Raw genomic sequence first — 18,087 nt, 5'->3', positions numbered from 1 at the left:
AGGCATCTCTCGGGGTGAGTAAAATTGTATATTGTACTTTTATGAAGTTAAGGGACATAAAAGAGACAGATTTTAACATCAGGCATTAAGTATTTTAATTTGAAGTACATTATGCCAGAAAAGCTCAAATTTGGTCACCTAAGAAATTCTTCTGGACTTCAACATTTGGATTCAAATTCAGCAGGTCTATGAAATCATTATCCATCGCCAGGCAAGGTAAGGAGTAGGTAAAGCTAACACAACAGACTAAAATTTATATCACTTTCATATATGGCTGAGTTCTGAATGTGTTACGTCATCAAAGCTCATTCTCAAGGCACAGAGATTGTTTTTATCAACGGCAGTTCCCCTGATGTGTGTTCACTGACCTTTATGTGTCATCTTTGAGACTCATTTCAGCCTGCATCAGTATTCATGCATCAGGCAAGTCTATTAACCTTAATAAATAAATAAATAAATAAATAAAAACAGGGGTTTTTCCTAAAAGTCTTCCTTTGCAGGAGGTGAGTGTGCCAGATAAATAAGGCATCTTGGTTGCCAGAGGATGCATAATGTGTCATTAATTGAATACACAATCAACCCCCAAGCACAATGTCTGTTTCATAGTTGATAATTAATCATTCTGTGATAAACCCTAGTAGCATGAAGCTGCGAACAGATGATAACGTTAGTTATTTTCAACATTTCCTGGAGACATTTTGATATCTGTTGCAGATATAATATATAATGATTTATTGTTGGATTGTAGCTGAGCCTTTTTATTAAATGTTGTAAATATGGAAAAAGTGATATGCAACATGGCTCTCATCACTAAGGTCGCAGCTTATAGGGAATCAATATATATCCCAGGGTTTTTGTTTATTATGTTTCAAGTGACTGAATTTGCTGCCCAGCTTCAACCTTGGCAGAGAATGGTCAGAATAAAACATGTGTGTAGGAGGGTAACCCATTATGAAGATTTTATATAATATTGAACATGTGAATGTGGTCTCCTCGGCAGTGATAAATCAGTTAGCTAGTATGTATTTTATTTTTCAAAGTTTTGTTTACCTAAAGGGTTTGGTGGACCAGTCTGTTTGGGCTCACATGACAATACAAATAAGAACACAATACAACTCATACCAATACACGTCTAACAGTGCCAAATCATCATCATCATACTTGTAATTATAGCTCCCCATACATTATTTAAATTCAACCTTTATTTGACCTTTATTTAATCAGGCAATGACCCATTGAATCAAGACCTCTTTCAGAAGTATGACCTGGCCAAGAGGTCACAATCAGATGTGATGATAATCGTACAGGCACATCTGAAACACAGGCGTTTAACAGAAAACAAGCCAGGGGAGACACCGTCTGTAATTAGGTAACGAGAAAAGACGACAAAGAAATCAAATCAGTTGGACAATTATTACATGATTGATGCACTTGATTAAAAACGTGTGTATATATATATTTCAGTCAGACAACTCACGTTTACTTAAATAAGTTTATTGCAGCATACAGTGTTGTGTTTGGCGTGTGGGCTCCTAACTTCGTTACTCCTCGTAGATTATTTAAATGCAGACATTAGGAGCAATGAGATAGGACTAACCCCCCTCGGAGCCCGCAGGTGGAAGCCGGGGAGGAGGTGGGGACGAACTTCACACAGCACTGAGCAAAACAGCAGGAGCACTGCAAGCAGAGGCAGAGACAGGGAGACATGCCGTTTAAATAGACCGCAGAATGAGGATGTTGAGATCAGCTGATGGAGAGGTGGTGATGTGTCAGTATGAATGAGCGCAGCTCGAGTTGTCTGCCTGAACTAGCATGCAGGCGGCGCTCCATATAAAAAAACTCAAAGTTTATGCTGAAAGACGCTTATGTGAGTGATTAGTCGACTGAGAATAACTGCTAATACTACTACTACTCATCTACTACCATTAATAGTAGCAGCGGTTGTAGTACTCTACTATTACTTTTTCTACTACCATTACTACTACTACTCCTCTACTACCACTACTAGTAATAGTGGTGGTAGAGTAGTAGTAATAGTAGTAGGAGTCTACTACTACATAGCCATCATTACCACCTCTAAATTAACTGCCTGATCTGAGTGAAATTTGCTCCACGTTCAACCAAGGGATCAGATTTCAGAAAAGAGAGGGAAATTCATGAGCTGACTTCAAAGCATCAGAGCACTGATAGAAATGTAGTGGAGTAAAAAGTAAAATAGTTGTCTTCTAAATGTAGTGGAGTAAAATAAAGTAAAAACTCAAGTAAAGTACAGATACTCAAAAAATGTACTTAAGTACTGTACTCAAGTAAATTTATTTTGTTACTGTCCAACATCACCCTTCTTCCCCTCAGCTGAGTCTGAAGCAAGAAACATATAGGGGTGTGAAAAGGCTTCTCACACGACTGAAATGTGCGAATGTGTGTGCAACTCTGAGCCCCAACTCTACGACATATAGAATGTATAGTTATTGTGTGCATGTACTGCTGATGTGTCCGTGCTTTGACTTAACAGAACAGCCTATAGAGGTCCTTGTCAACTTGATTAGCTTTTTAGTTTAATGAAAAGAAGGGAAAGACAAGAGAGACAGAGTCATTGTATTAAAGGGGTTCAGCGCATAATTGAAAAGGAGGAAAAAAAATCATTTAATTGGTTTTACCCTTCTACTACATGCATTTATTTCACAGACTAGGTTGTGGTTTTAATTCCCTGCCCGTCATTGCACTTGCTGTGTATCAAGCTTTGTCTAAACAGCTGAATCTACTTCACTGACGTCTACCTCTGACTTAATCTGCGGGCATGAATAAAGCTTCTTTCATGAGACAGGCTTTCACAACATGTTTTAAAATCATCACCAAGGTTACATGAGCCTGAGTTTTAATATCTTTTCATTCAAATAAGGACGGATGACATCACTATTCAAATTCACACACGCACACACACACACGCACGCACACACACATGTCTGTACACAAACTGTCTCCAAGATCTACGCACACAAACATGGATTACTCACCGTCACGCCACCATCAATCATTTGCTGCACTGGGAGGAAGCAACAAAATACACACAGCTGCTGCTTTATTGAAAATATCTGCAAACAGCTGAGCCATCATCCGTTGCCTGGGGACAGAATATGATAACAGAAATGTTTACAACCCTGACCCTGTTTTTAAGAGCAGGTAAAAAAGTCTAAAAGTTACAGAGAGGTGTTTTAGCTGGTTATGAAACAGACTGAAACTAATATTGATGCCTAAATGTTACCTATTAAAACCATCTACTGAAAGACTGATACTTTCTATATAGTATTTTCTGTGCCTGTCAAAGCTACCAAAGAGTGTCAGACAAAGTGTAGTTACAGAAAAGTACAGAAACAGACTTTGTTGACATTTTCCACAGCAAAGATTCACTGTGAGAGAAATATTTGACAACAGGATGAGATACTGACCTCACTGTTTTTGATTGATATTGTAGCATAGTCTATCATATTAGCTAAAATGGAAGTCTCACAGATTTCAACCTTTTTGCCGTCCATCAGGAAATCTGTAAAGTGTATCATTTCTTCCTCTTCCAGTGTTAGAACTAAGATGAACATGAACCTTATCAGCGTTGGGATGTATTTATCTTTCTGACTTTCTAAAAAACAGCTAAGCAGTGACTCTTATTGTGTCCCTAATCACTTATTGATACGCCTTCATTTAAATCAATCAATCCATCAATCAATCAGACTTTATTTATAAAGCGCTTTTTATTCAATGACATTGTGAAACAAAATGCCGTACATAATAAAACTTAAAATAGAATAAATCAAAAATATATAAATCAAAAATAAAAAGACCCCCATCCTTATCCCAACCCCAGCCCCGACCCCAAACCCACTTAACAATCCTAAGGTTAAGAACACAGTATATGAAAAAAAAAAAAATAATGATTAAAAAAATAAATACATAAATAAATGAAAAATAATAAAGAAGTTGCTGAACAAACAAGAGACACGAGATAGAATAAGATGTTAAAACTCAACACAGGAAATTAAACTCACCAAAATAGAATACATTTCTAAGCTAATAAAACATTAAATATTAATCCATTAAAAGAAAATAAGATGCTATACTTTAAAAAGTGACTAAAATTGGAACTAGATAATAAATAAAGTAAGATTAAATAATACTGTTATAAGAATAAAACTCAGTTAAAAGTGAGACTAAAAAGTTCCTTTCTAGGCTAATTTTGACTATACTATGGATATTTGTGTCTATATTCAACATTGTATCCCTGATTATTACGAATATATGTCCATGAAAAATCAATAAAAATATATATATTAAAAAAATGTGAGACTACAAAGGTAGGCCTTGAGTTTGCTTTTAAAAATGTTTATGCTCTCTGCATTTATAAATGATGGACATAGTAGTAATGTGCACAAAAAAATGTCGCATTCTTAACATGCAGAAAGTCAAGGCAGATTAAATGCAGAGGACATGCAAAACATGTATTGAAAATGTGGAACTCAGCGGTTACAGCGTAACACCTTAAACAATGTGTTTGTGAAACAGAACGGGATCGAGTTAACCACACAAATGAGGTCAGATGTGGCAAGTTATTTCCGATCATAGCTTTTGTTTCTCTGTAAAGTTTGAGCAGCCTAAATGTCATATGAAATATCTGTGAGTGAGTTTTTAAAAATGAAATATGTCTTTTGAACTTTGTCGGACAGGAAAATATCATCACTGCTTTTATCTTGTTTTGCTCTGCAGCACTTCTCTATGGTCGCTTCAGTAACTCTGTGGTTTTCTAAGCTTCCTGTGATGCGCGGGCTTTAGACTCAAGGTCTTTCTCTTTAACCTAAAAATTGTCATCTGTCAGGGTAGTTGTTTAAAAAACACGTATCCTGTTTCTAATATGCAGTTTGAATTCAGTCATTCTTTATTTCTCTAAACATGTGTTAACTTTGATCTCAACATCATATCATTATTGTTGTTTTTGCTTTGAATTTGAATTCACGGTTCATTATGCACACATTATGAGGTACAAACAGTCAAAGTTCGACATTTCTGAAATCCCACTCTTTCTTTTTTCTGCTGAGAGTGATGTGAGAAGATCAACACCACTTTCATGCCTGTATGGTAATATGCATCTGTGCCCAGTAGCTAGTTCACTTAGCTTTGTGCAAAGATTTCTGGACACTCATTTTGTTGTTTTATTTTCATCTGACGTGTATTTAAAGGTCTTCAAAATGTCTTATGTTTGTATATGTGGCCACTCTGTCAGAAACTCTGCACACTTTGCTGCTTGGCCAGGACACTCTTGAAAAATGGATTCTTAATCTCAATGAATTTTTATTTCCTGGTTAAATAAAGGTCAAATAAAATAAATTCGACTTTAAACTGCTATAAACTGTGAGTATATGTCCAAAACCGGCAGAGCAGAGGACGGTAAAAAAGTGAGGCTTTAGGGTTTCCCCTCAACCAAGCTAACCATCTCCTCTTGTTTACACTTCTTCATTCTGAATACACAATTAAAAAAAACTACTTCATAAAGTTTCTCTTCCTTATGGACTCTACACCAGTGTTCAACATAGTAGAGGAGTTATCAAGTATTGTCTGTATACTTAATTCTTCTAAAGATTTGAGCTGTGGTTAAGAGACTGTGCCGTTTCACCTCTGAATAATGTAGCTGTATCAACAGTAGGTAAGTTGTTGTGGATTGTTAGTCATACTCAATTAATTGCATGTGAACAAGATGGACAACATGCCCTATCCATTGTTTAAAAATGAAGCTTATATACCCCTCTCTTCTGAACCGGTGCTGACGTCTTGCACTGGGGACGTCATTATCCTTTCTGTCCATTGCAGAACACGTCTTGAGTCAGACTCTCAAGGTCAATGCAGCAATCATGGTCAACCGGAAAGCATTCATTTGACTTTTACTGCATTTATTTTAATCAAACATGGATTACATCAAAGCACAATTTGACCACAGGACTGAATTTACTGCATGTTCAATGATATTTACATAAATAATCTAACTTCCGCTCAGAGAACATCCTCCACTTGTGATGCACCATCATTTCGTTCAGCTGTCTTTCTTTATTGTTGCTTGTTCACTCACATGTCTCTCCTCTTCATTTTGCTCCTCCCACACAAACTCTAATGTGCAGTCCTGCATCTTGGACTTGTAGACTTTGTCGAAACTTTGATTCTGCTCCTCTGTGAGCATGTTTTTCCAATCTCCAATCTTACCTAAATTGTCAAAGAAGAACATCAGGACAACAACAAAAAATCTAAATGTATGCCTTAACTTGCCGGGTATTATTTTACAGCATGTCGCCTCCTTTGTTTTCAGATATTTAAGATGACCAACCTCTTCAAGTTTAAGAAAAATACAATGATTCACATCCCTGCAGTGGATTAAATGTGGTGATTGTTACAACTCCACGTCTGTATGGTTGGTAGAGAGCCGAGGCCAGGGGATGACTAGCTTAGCTTAGCATAGAAGAGGCGGAAACAGCAAGCTTGGCTCTGTCCAAAAGTAAGGATCGGGTTGTGACATGTTGTGTTTGTTCTTTCATCAATGCTTGGTTACTGCTCTTATGTGAGAGGTGTTCTTAAACTACTGTGTAAACCAACACTGGCCTAGTTTTTACACTTTGTTTGAGGTGATCAATGTACCTCGCTGAAGCGGAGAGGATGATTGTGAGACATGATTAAACGATAAACTTTGATTGACCTGCGAATAGAAGAAAGAGCCTACCTTTCCTCATGAAGGAGCCCTTACTGTGGTCCATTATCTCCTGTGGGATCAGCGTGTAGTTGACCATGTTGTTGTGTTTCATGCTGCTGAAGCTGCAGTGTTTCACACAGGTGTTCACCTCGTCCTCTACCAGAGGACACTCTAAGAAGGAACTCACCTTCTTTATGGCTCCATGTAGGTCCTGAAACCAGGAAGAAGATCAAATAATATTACAGTATTGTTGTCAGAAAAGAGAAGTAACCAAAATATAAAATCTATATTGCAACACTATTAACTATTGCATGTGAGCAGCCTGCTATGACTTGATGACTTGACTAAGCTAGATATGCAGTCAGACTGAGACTTAGTTTAAACAAGTTTTATCAAATTAACTTCTACCAGCCAGATGATTGGGATGACATATCTATATATCCTACAAATTATTAAATTCTTAGTTTTCTTTTTTAAAATACAAGTAAACTGTGGCAATTTGTCCTAGCATACAGAGGCCAAAGTCCTTGTAGCAGCGGTCGCAGGTTCAACTCTCAGCCTGAACAATTTCCTGCATGTCTTCCCCCGCTCTCTACTCTCCACATTCCCTGTCTCTCTTCAGCTGTCCCATCCAATAAAGCCCAATATATTCAAAAACACAACTTAAAAAATAACAAATAAATCAAAATACAAATAAACAGCCTTTAAGTGTGACTAAAAAGAAGACTGAGTCCAACTCTACCAGCGACATCTCTTCATAGGTGACATGCAGCAGCTTGTCCAAAGCAGCTGTCTGATTGGTCCAGCCTTTAACATGGTCAAACCAGGAGCCGTAGGATACTGTAGCAAATAAGTGTGACAAACTTTAGACAACTCATACTGTCCTTCGGTCTAATCATCACCATATCCTGGATATAACTCTGGAATAAAAATATCTTCTGTCCTGATGCAAACTCACATGTTCCCTCCAGGAACTGATTGAAAAACTCTGGAAAAGAGTCAGCCTCGGGGAGGAAGTTGGCCATTTTGTGGAAGTGGTAAAAAGACACAATAACATCTTTAGGGTTTCTGCTCACATAAATAACCTGAAAGAGGAAACAGATAAACAGCATCAGTTTGTATTGCAACTGATACCTAGTAGTAGTAGTAAAAATATGTGATGAGGAGGATCAACAAAGGTCAGTTTCATATATGAGGACATGAGAGAGGTTTGACCTTTGGAGAGTTTTAACTTAGAAACTGAGCGGAACATTTAGGAGTTCAACAATCAACTTATTTGGCTTTATAGTTTCTTGAGAATGCAAAATCTAGTAAAATTTTTTGTCCAAGAGCACTTTCTTGAAACTTCTGTTCTCATACATACATAAATGGATCTAGTTGAGTTATCAATCCACACTTTAAACGACTCTGTGTGGTCCGAAAAGTCACGTACGTAAATCTGACCTTGGTTGTGGAGTCGTGGAGGGCGGGGCCCAGCAGGTGATGAGGCAGGTGTGTGGTGATGACTCGGGGTGTGCTGGGTGAGGTCTCCAGTACTGCTGCAAAATAATATTGCTCAAGCCACGGAGAGCGAGCCCAGTTTGGGACATTCTGAGCCAAGTGCGGGTCTCCTTTGTTGGATATGAGACTCACAATTTCCTGCATCCACGTGGTGCCTGTTGAGGAGAGACGTGCATCTGTGTGCTGACTCACAGTTTAAACAACAGCTCAGCTACACAGACTGCAAAGTAAGGAGTCATGTACAGTCTGGTCATGGTATTATGTCCTTAAATGGATTAAAGCATTAAGTCTATGTGTGGTAGGCTGCTTACGCTTGCAGGCACCATGTATTAGTTTGTCTCTTCTTACCTGACTTTGGGTAGGAGACGATGAGGATATCCGAGTCCTGAAATGGGAATTTTAGAGCAAGTTGCAAAGAGTCCTGGGTATGCAGGTGTCCAGGAAACGAAATCCCATGAAACATCTCTGTCACATCCAACCTGGCCATGTCCAGCTTTGTTTTTGTGCCTTTTTGGAAGTCTGTTACCTGTGCGAGCGTGCCTCTCTCACTCTGCACTCTGCAGTCTGCAGTCTGCCTCTGCGAGCAAGCCTGACTGATGTCTGTCTATGCAAAGGCTTCATGTAAGCAAGAAAGAGGAAATGTAGATGGGACTCCAGGCTGGGCGTCAGACACTGGGTGTTTCTTGCAATTCTCTCTTTCAAAAGATGACATACATGTTCAGCCTTGTACAAGCGGGAGGAACAGGAAGGAAGAAATAATTTAGCAATGCATCATTGCAAACACTGCCGCACACTTACATCCAGCATGTTTATTTAACGTCAGCTCTTAAATTACTGTCACCAGGCACCGAGCAACTATTCCTCTCTGTTTGTGCTTCACTTAACACTACTGAAGACGTCAGCTGGTTTCAATGCCAGGAAGTTTAGAGCCAGGTCAGCTCTCTTTGCTGCTTTTCTTTCACTCTTTCATTAAGGATTCGTGTAGGTTTGCAGTTTGGTGCAGGAGATTGAGTCAATAAAGCTGCTTTTTTTTCTCTTTGTGTAGGTATTTACATACATCCCTTGTCTCACTTTTAAATACCAACTTCCTACACTACAGGATTCATCCTCTTCTCTTTGTTTTGTATAGTTCATTCATATCTCTCGTACTGCTGTCTCCCTCTCTCAAAGGTCTATTATTCAGACTCACATGGTTGATTAAAAGCCACAACCTCCTATCATATTTTTCCAACCTGCCAATAAATAACCGTGTGTAATATGCAGATGCTATTGAAGCATCTTTTGTTGTTTTAGATTTTCACAGTTTTTTTCTTCTCATTATGAAGCCTGAAGTAGTTTTCAGATGAAGAACTCTTACTAACCCCACTGGATGCCACTAACTGCTCATTACCCAACAATACAAACACAAAGGCCTAATTACAGGCCTGCACAGGGAATGTGTAAGCTCATGATTACACCTGATGTGAGTTCTTCAGTGTAGGAGGATGTTTGTCCTGAAAGTTCAACATTTTACCAACTTGAACTTTTAACGTTGGTGTGAGACGTTCATCATGCGAGGAAAAGACGACATCATTACAACATTATTTTCTGGGTGTAGACTTTTGATTGAATTGGTTGGGTGTGTTGGAAAAAACTGTGTACACTACCAGTCAAAAGTTTGGAAACACCTTCTCATTCAACATTTTTTATTTATTTTAATTATTTGAAACACTGTAGATTAATACTGAAGACATCAAAACTATGAAAGAACATATATGGAATTATTTAATGAACAAAAAAGTGTTAAACAAACCAGAATATGTTTTATATTTTAGATTCTGTAAAGTAGACCCCTTTTTCCTTCATGACAGCTTTGCACACTCTTGATATTCTCTCAATCTGCTTCATGAAGTGGTCTCCTGGAATGGTTTCTAATTAACATGAGCCTTGTCAAGAGTTCCTTTGTAGAATGACTTGCCTTCTTAATGTGTTTGAGACCATCAGTTGTGTTGTTCAGAGGTAGGGTTAGTACACAATGGATAGCCCTGTTTAACTACTGTTGTAATCCATATTATGGCAAAACCATATTATTTCATAGTTTTGATGTCTTCAGTATTAATCTACAATGTTGAAAATAATTAAAATAAAGAAAAACCATTGAATGAGAAGGTGTGTCGAAACTTTTGACTGGTAATGTATGTGTGTTATCCCTTTATTTTCCTCCTCTGATGTTCAGTTAAAGATGACAATTGACTAGATTATTGACAAGAAATAGAAATATAATCTGATTATAGATACACCATACTCATCCTACATTGTGTTTTCATCCAAATAGATAAGATTTAAGTCAAAATGAAGGGGGCTGCATGGTGGTGCAGTGGGTAGCGCTGTTTCCTCGCAACAAGAAGGTTCCTAGTTCGAACTCCTGGTCGGGCAAGTGCTTTTCTATGTGGCATGTACTCCTAGTGCATGTGTGGGTTCTCTCCGGGTACTTCGTAATTTCCCGTAGGTGCGAGTGTGTGCGTGAATCATGGACTGTATAAATAATGGACGTAGTATCTGTGACGTCACCCATCTGTTCCTGAGCGCTGTTTTGAAGCCAAACATCGGCGACAGCCATATTGGTGATGCAGATCTCAACCAGTCAAAGTGTGACGTAATGTCTGTCTGTCTCTCCGTGTTTACCCTACTATGTGTTGGCAACCTGCCCAGTGTGTACCCTGCCTTCCGCCGATGTCAAGTAGGATATGCTCCAGCCCCCTGGACCCTGAACGGGACACAATCTGTTATAACTTTCAACTTTACTCTATCTGTCATGTCATATCACTTGTTCATGCTAACCATTGAACAAATTATTAGAAATAATCAATAGTGTATCATTTACATGTAGATCTTTAACCTGGTAAATGGGTCTTGTTTAACAGTGATGGTCAACTTTATTGACCCATAGGAAAACAGCCTTGAAGATAAGGAGGTCAGGTCAATGGGAGCAATAATCAGTGCTTAAATTAGGCCTAACTTACAGGGACAGAAATCTGAAATGTTCTGTGTTAGCTAAGATTAATCAATCTATCAATCAATCTTTATTCATTTAGCACCAAATCACAACAATTGTCCTCTGAAGAATATTTCCAAACACAGCAGGTCTAGACTGTACTCTATGTTCTATTATTAACAAAGACCCAACATCAAGACAGGATAAGATCCAGTCCCATCTTACAGACAGGACTCAGTCTGATCTCATCTTAATCCACCATGAGCAGAGCACTTTGCAGCATTTAGCAAGACACAGTGGCAAGACAAACTTCCTTTAACAGGCAGAAACATCCAACAGGATCAGACTCATGTTAGACACACATCTGTTGAGACCGTGTTGGAGAGAGGGATGATTCCTTCTGAGTCTGATCCAGAGCACTGGGGCGTTGTCTGTAAATGCTTTGGAACCCTTCATTCTCAGCTGAGCCTCAGAGACGCATAAAAAGCCTCTTCTTGAACACCCTACCAGCATGAAGGTGCAAAACAGCTGTGTAGTGGCTGTGACAGTCTGGTGTTGTGAAGTTGGTGAAATGCATCGCTGGAATCTTTTATGGAGACCTGTTATGATTGTAAACTGGATGTTCAATCCATCTCTGTTGGACAGTTCCTCCAGTAAGCCTGCCAGTTTAACTCCCCTTAAATTTATGACATTTGTGACATTTATTAGTGTGATAAACATACGTATTTTATAGAGGGTTTTACTGTAACCGCCCTTATCTTTTTAATAATCCTGCTATTAGACCTGCACAGCTGTCAGATGAAGACTTTTAGATCTTTTATTTCGACTATTAGAAATGAACGAAAAGACAAAAACATTGCATTTTAAATCAATGTTTTCAATATTAGTTACATGAATTAGTTTTTAGTTTCCAGGCACTTCTGATTCTCTTAATCCCTGAGGTAATGACTGGATGCTTGAACAGATCCTGAGTGTGGGTCCCAGCGCCAGTTTAGGATTTTAATGTGACATCACTTTTTAAAAAAGGCAGGATTTTGAATTTGGTCTGAAAGCGGAAGTACTTGACTTTCATCGCATCTTCACTTTATGGAAAATCTAAAGCAGTTTGTCTATTAAACAAGCAGCTGATATGTAAAATATTCACGTCAACTATTTTGAATACAGTAATTAAAATCATTACCCGGCTCTCTTACTTATCTTCTGGTTGTGTAAGATGCTTGATTCTGATTCGTCAAAATCCTCTTGATGATGGTTATTAACTTTCACTAACGTGAGCAACACCAGAAGCAAACTAATCACACGTCATGTCAAATTAATGCACGGAAAAGAGTTGAGTTGAGTAGTTGACACCAGAGACCGATGAGGTAGAATTGTTAGTGTGGTGGAATTCATCAATAAACTGGACACTGGACACAGAAGACTGAGGAGACTCTGATGGCTTACGTTGAAATAGCTTATGTTGAACTTGATCAAGGAGAAATAACATAACAATACAGGCAGGAGAGTGCAATGCAATGCCAAGTCAGTTCTGCCAGACAATCCCTCAGGCATGGTATTTATCCCCCAAGAGGACACTACAGTTAGATACCCATATTTGGACAATAAGAAACAAAACAATTGAGAAGAAGAGCGGTGCTCTAGTCTGGAGACACTAAGTCTGTCACAACATACAGATAAAGACAGGAACAGGGAGAAAGACCTTGATTACTACAGTGACCCTGTCTCGCCTATCACCCAGGAGCGTTGGATGCCATTGGAAAGAAGTAACTCTGCCCCTGACACTTAAACTGGAAAGACATAAGTGTTAAATACTCTAACATACGTATGTAAGACTGAAAATTCAGCAACAGTTAGTTTCTGTTAGCATCACAAAACATTGTGGCTAAAACGCTAGTTTTGGTTAGCATGCTTATTTGACAAGCTACGGACATTTGCATATTGGATCCTGTCCAGCAATATTATCAACGAGCGGAGCAGGTGAGAGAAACTTTAAGTTAGCAATCTCTACAAAGAAACTTAAACCATGAGCAGTGTTGATGATAGCAGCAGGGTTCAAAGTTGTGACATTTGCCTCGTTTATTTTTAAAGGTGTGTGAACCGCAGAGCTCAGAGAAGAATGAGAGCTGAATTAGGACAGTTTCATGTTGAATTGACAGCAACAAGCAGATAAGAATCCATCAACAAAAATATCTGAAAGATGCTGAAGTGCTCCTGCGGAGTGTGGCACCAATAAACAAAGGTCATCTAGAAGCCTGAAAAATTATGCACTGAACTGTTGAGTTGTTCCTGCTTTGCAATCATGAACATTGTTCATTGTATGTTGACTTTTTATAGGCTACTGGAATTCTTCCCAGCGTGTGCGTGAACTTCAGAAAAGTTTCATTATACATTAACAGCTATAGAGATTGGAGGGCAGTATAAGCTACCGTGCTGCATTTACGACTGCTGACGGTATAATAAGAAACAGACTCAGGAGATAGGAGGAGCGATAAGAGGAGCAGATGTTAAAGACACAATCGGACAGAAGAGTACAGATTACTGGAGTAAGAACTGGGAGATTCAAACACAAACAAGAGATTGGCAATGAGCAACCTGGGAAAAGTTGACTCCTGCAGCTGTTGAAAGAACCAGGACTACAAAAAGCTTTAAGAAAAGCCAAGAAGTAGAATTTTGCAGCTCTGTTAAGAGGGCAGAAAGTTTAGGGAGAGCGTTAAAAGATCTAGAGATGTTCCCCAAGGTTATCTCAGCTCTTTGCTTCTCACTCTGGGTCAATTCCTGTGTCGTCAGCTCAGCTGAGGACTTATTCATGACCAGAGCTTTGAAGCTGATGTCCGAGACTCCTCTCATCGATGGGTAAGTGGTAACCTCTATTGCATGGCGTCAAATGTGCTATTTCAAGTATGTCATGTACTTTTAGTTGTATGAGTAACAATACAACTGAACCCCTCTGGGAACTTCTGGAAGTAATTTCTTGACAGAAATATGCAGTTCTCCTCCCTGCGGTGAAATCCCAGCACATGATGACAGTCTGGTTGAAAGACTCTGTGTGCGAGTTAGTTTTGGCTTTCTGATCTTCCAGACATAACGACCTGCCTTGGCAACTTCGAATTCAGTTCAACAATGAGCTCAACAAGGTGGATCTAAACACACTGACCACAACACACACCAACATCCCGAAGATCAAGATGGGACGTCTGGGAGCGCAGGTACAAACCGAACACAGTGTACTGAGGACAGTTTGTCAACTGGTTATTTTATGTGCTTTGCTTACAATCCACCGTGATATTTTTTATCTCTTTATAAGAAGTTGTGCATTACAGAGAGAGCAGACTTATATTGATTATTAGCTTGGGAGCCTGTGGGTACAAGAAGCTGATGGTGTATTTTCTCTGGCATCTAGTTTAACTCCCTTATTTCAGATGGATTTCAAGCTGCTCTGATTCCGCTCAGGCCAGTCACATGGTCTCTGTAATAACAGCCCAGTGGACTGAGCCCTTTTGATGAAATGCAAAACAGTGATGACTAAAGTTGAACTAGAAGCCATATGACTTATCTATTCCACTGCTTTCCTTGCCTTAATTGTTTGTGGCAACAAGACCAATACCAAAGATGACCTGTTTTCGGGCTAGCTCTGATGCCCAAAGTGGTCTGGCTCAGCCTGGCTAAAGCTTTGTGGGATGATACTGGAAATCCAAAACGGGGCTGTGTACCTGTCCTGAGCATCTTTAATGTTAAAATGAAATGTAAGGTTTTACTTATTTTTATTGTATTCTCACACTGACACCAAAACAGTAAGGAACGATTAACCTGCAAAGATAAACTTGTATGCAGATGATACATTTAATCACTAAATCTACATTTTAGTTTATTCTAATGATACAACCCTGATGTATTGGCTAAGTAGCACATGCTGGTGAACAAAGTGTTTGTGTGAAGAGATGATTATGCTGTGGAGATTAATTCAACAAAAACAAAGGAAATTATATTGAATTCATCATCTGACTCTCATACAGCTCCTACTGCCATTCATAAAAAACAAGCAAAGTAAGTGTATTCTTATAAATACTTTGGTGTATTGATCAACCATTTGTTGTGCTGGAAATATTATATTTCATTTATAAGTAGAAATGCAAAACAATAATTTATTTCCTGCTCTGACAGACAACAATACATTTTTTCCACCTTTGTTTTATTTATTTTAACAGCAATTTAAGAATATACTTTTATACATTTATATCATTATATGTCTATGTGCATAAATGAGGTACAGAACACACAAACAAAATCTGAGATACAATAATAAAGTACATTAAGAACTTCACACATCTTGTATCCACACCCAGGTGTACTCTCAAATTAAAAAAAGAATAAAATAAATAATAATAATACATAAAGAATTATTTTTAATAATGATAATGATGATAAAAAAATACATAATAATAATAATAATAATAATAATAATAATAATAATAATAATAATAATAATATAAAATAGTAGTAAATAAATAAAGTAAAATAGTTCATGTACTATGTCAGGTGTTGAGTTGGGGAATGTTCAAAGTGCTAAATCACAGTATTGGAGCATCCAACATTAACGTAGGTATCTCAGAGGGTTGTTTTGTTTTTTTCCTTCTGAGATCCTGAGTATCTCACAGCACTGTAAAACCACATGATACTTGTGTCTGTCCACCACTTTAAAGTCCAAACTGCTCCATCAGATGAAAATTTGTTCAAAGATTATAGGTTAGCCACTTTGGAAACTCTATGAATCCGCCTAAAATAAAAAGATGTTCAGGCTAGCTGATATTATTTCTGACCCTAATCATGCTCTGAACAGGGAAGATGAATTATTATCTTCAAACCTGAGATACAGGGTCACACGCTTTGATCAGGTCAGACTGTTCTGTATATCAGTCAAGCCTAAAATTGAATACGGAGCTGAATCTCTGATCAGAAGTATGTTGAAAGCCTCTGAATATGCCGCTTTGTGTTTGAAATGTTGTTTCTAATGATCGAGTCGTTGTATCTCGTCTTCTATGTTGTAAATGGTGTGATGCAAGACAATAAAGTCATCACATGATATCATGGTACAGTTTTGTACACAGTGACCTGTTTTAAAGGTTACATTTGTGGATCGAGCGCACCTTCCACTTCTGACATGGCAGTCTAAGCCTATAGCAGCATAACAAAGATTCTGAACAATGGCAACGAATGAAAAAGGAACTTGGCTGTTGGAAGTTGGTTTTATTGCTAATTGCTGCCTACAACAGAAACCCTGACAAATCTGTAGCAGCTCAGAGGCCACCATTGCTGTAAATAACACATAATAAGTAGCGGGATCTCACATTTGGTATTTGCTCTTTCCAATTTGGAGAGCTACAACACTCTTCCTTCTCATGATGTTCCTTTTATGAAGCTTCAGTAAAGGATACCTTTATTTGGAAGTTGCCATCATATCAGCATTGAACCTCTGGTCTCAAAACATGAATCCCATGTGAAAGTGCTTTTTTTATAACTTGTTATTTTTTAAGATATTAAAACGTATGAGTTTTGTTCTCCAAATAAGGGCATGGCTGATTTGATTGACAGGCAGGCACCCTGTAGCTGTAAGTGAAAAAGGCAAAAGACCCGCCTCTTTACCTCACACTAGCTTGAAAGATATTAGGTTGTGATCAGCATTTCCAATATGGCACCCACCGACATTCGGCTTCTTAACAGGTCTTCAGGAACAGATGGGTGACGTCACAGATACTACGTCCATTCATTATACAGTCCATGGTTGAATGTGATTGAATGGAGAGTTGGCGAGTGACCATATTTACATTCAAGCTAGCTACATACAGCTATTTGAAGGTGTCATGCGTAAAAGAGAAAACTTGTGGTCTCATAATTCATCCGTTGTTCTTCATTTTGCCCTCAGTTCTGGTCGGCCTATGTCCCCTGTGAGACTCAGTACAAAGATGCAGTCAGACAAACCCTGGAGCAGATTGATGTGGTTCACAGGATGTGTCAAAAATACCCAGAGACTTTCATGTTTGCAACCAGTAGTGACGGTAAGACCTCCAGTACTCCGTGCATATCTGTTCCTGCTTATTCTGCATCTCTCACATCTGAACCTTTCAGACATAATGAAGGCCTTTAACTCGAGCAAGACCGCCAGCCTGATCGGAGTGGAAGGGGGTCACTCCCTCGACAGTAGTCTTGGCACCCTGCGCACCATGTACCACCTGGGGGTCCGCTACCTCACACTCACACACTCCTGCAACACACCATGGTAAGAGCTTATGCAGATTACTCACCTGACATGCATCATTCTCACAATCACCTGAGAAACAAATCCTCCAAACTTGGTGCTCCATCTAAGCTGTAGAATTGTCTGCACAAGTACTGCATTCATATTTCAGCCACCTTCAGGCTCCAGCCAACGGCTTTTAAGATATTATCTCATGACCTTACATATTCTGTATGTGAAAAAAACATCTGAGGGGGATGAGATACCAAACACAAATATTGCTCTGCTGCTGCAATACACAGTGGATAGCAAAAGTCTACACACCCTTGTGAAAATGTCAGGTTTTGTGTTGTAAAAAAATGAGACCAAGATAAATCATGTAAGAACTTTTTCCACCTTTAATGTGACCTATAACATGAAGAATTGAATTGAAAAAAAAGAGAAATATTTAAAGTGGCAGAATAAAAAATAAAAATCTTGTGAATAATGTGGTTTATATTTATATTTAACATTTAACATATAACATTTACATTTATATTAAACTTTTAGATTTAAAATGTCACATTTAACATTTAGATTTATATTTAACATTTATATTTAACAGTGATTTCACTTAAATACATTTGTCACAACAAAAATAAAGTAAAAAAGATCACAAAT

The 18,087-nt window shown here is 38.3% G+C and overlaps 2 protein-coding genes across 3 annotated transcripts in view; one reads left to right on the top strand and one right to left on the bottom strand.

Moving 5' to 3' along the window:
* Positions 1 to 5,920: 5,920 nt before the first annotated feature.
* Positions 5,921 to 8,933, bottom strand: sult5a1 (sulfotransferase family 5A, member 1). The gene is made up of 6 exons (XM_034679559.1): positions 8,570 to 8,933; positions 8,165 to 8,376; positions 7,680 to 7,806; positions 7,464 to 7,561; positions 6,752 to 6,932; positions 5,921 to 6,240 (listed from the first exon to the last, which is right to left on the bottom strand). The coding sequence occupies exons 1-6, from the start codon at positions 8,706 to 8,708 to the stop codon at positions 6,074 to 6,076; spliced, it is 924 nt and encodes a 307-aa protein (XP_034535450.1). The 5' UTR covers positions 8,709 to 8,933; the 3' UTR covers positions 5,921 to 6,073.
* A 4,014-nt stretch (positions 8,934 to 12,947) lies between these two features.
* The window catches only part of dpep1 (dipeptidase 1), a 12,121-nt gene continuing 6,981 nt past the window's right edge, over positions 12,948 to 18,087 (top strand). The window contains exons 1-5 of one of the 2 annotated variants that reach the window (XM_034680457.1): positions 12,948 to 13,172; positions 13,983 to 14,048; positions 14,275 to 14,401; positions 17,116 to 17,248; positions 17,319 to 17,469. In XM_034680457.1, the coding sequence (XP_034536348.1) occupies positions 14,002 to 14,048; positions 14,275 to 14,401; positions 17,116 to 17,248; positions 17,319 to 17,469 (458 nt within the window). In that variant the 5' untranslated portion in view covers positions 12,948 to 13,172; positions 13,983 to 14,001. Of the gene's footprint in view, positions 13,173 to 13,283; positions 14,049 to 14,274; positions 14,402 to 17,115; positions 17,249 to 17,318; positions 17,470 to 18,087 lie in introns of those variants that run through there. The other variant, XM_034680456.1, reaches the window with a different exon arrangement.

Source organism: Notolabrus celidotus, chromosome 3, assembly GCF_009762535.1.
Source record: "Notolabrus celidotus isolate fNotCel1 chromosome 3, fNotCel1.pri, whole genome shotgun sequence".
Taxonomy (NCBI): Eukaryota; Metazoa; Chordata; class Actinopteri; order Labriformes; family Labridae; genus Notolabrus; species Notolabrus celidotus.
The sequence above is the reverse complement of the archived record's forward strand: the minus strand, read 5'-3'. Positions and strand labels throughout refer to the sequence as shown.

Excerpts from the sequence above, each read along its gene's own strand:
- sult5a1 (XM_034679559.1), bottom strand. The coding sequence starts at position 8,708 with ATGGCCAGGTTGGATGTGACAGAGATGTTTCATGGGATTTCGTTTCCT. Across the intron at positions 8,377-8,569 it reads CGTCTCCTACCCAAAGTCAG|GCACCACGTGGATGCAGGAA; the intron begins GTAAGAAGAGAC and ends TCTCCTCAACAG. Across the intron at positions 7,807-8,164 it reads TCCACGACTCCACAACCAAG|GTTATTTATGTGAGCAGAAA; the intron begins GTCAGATTTACG and ends TTCCTCTTTCAG.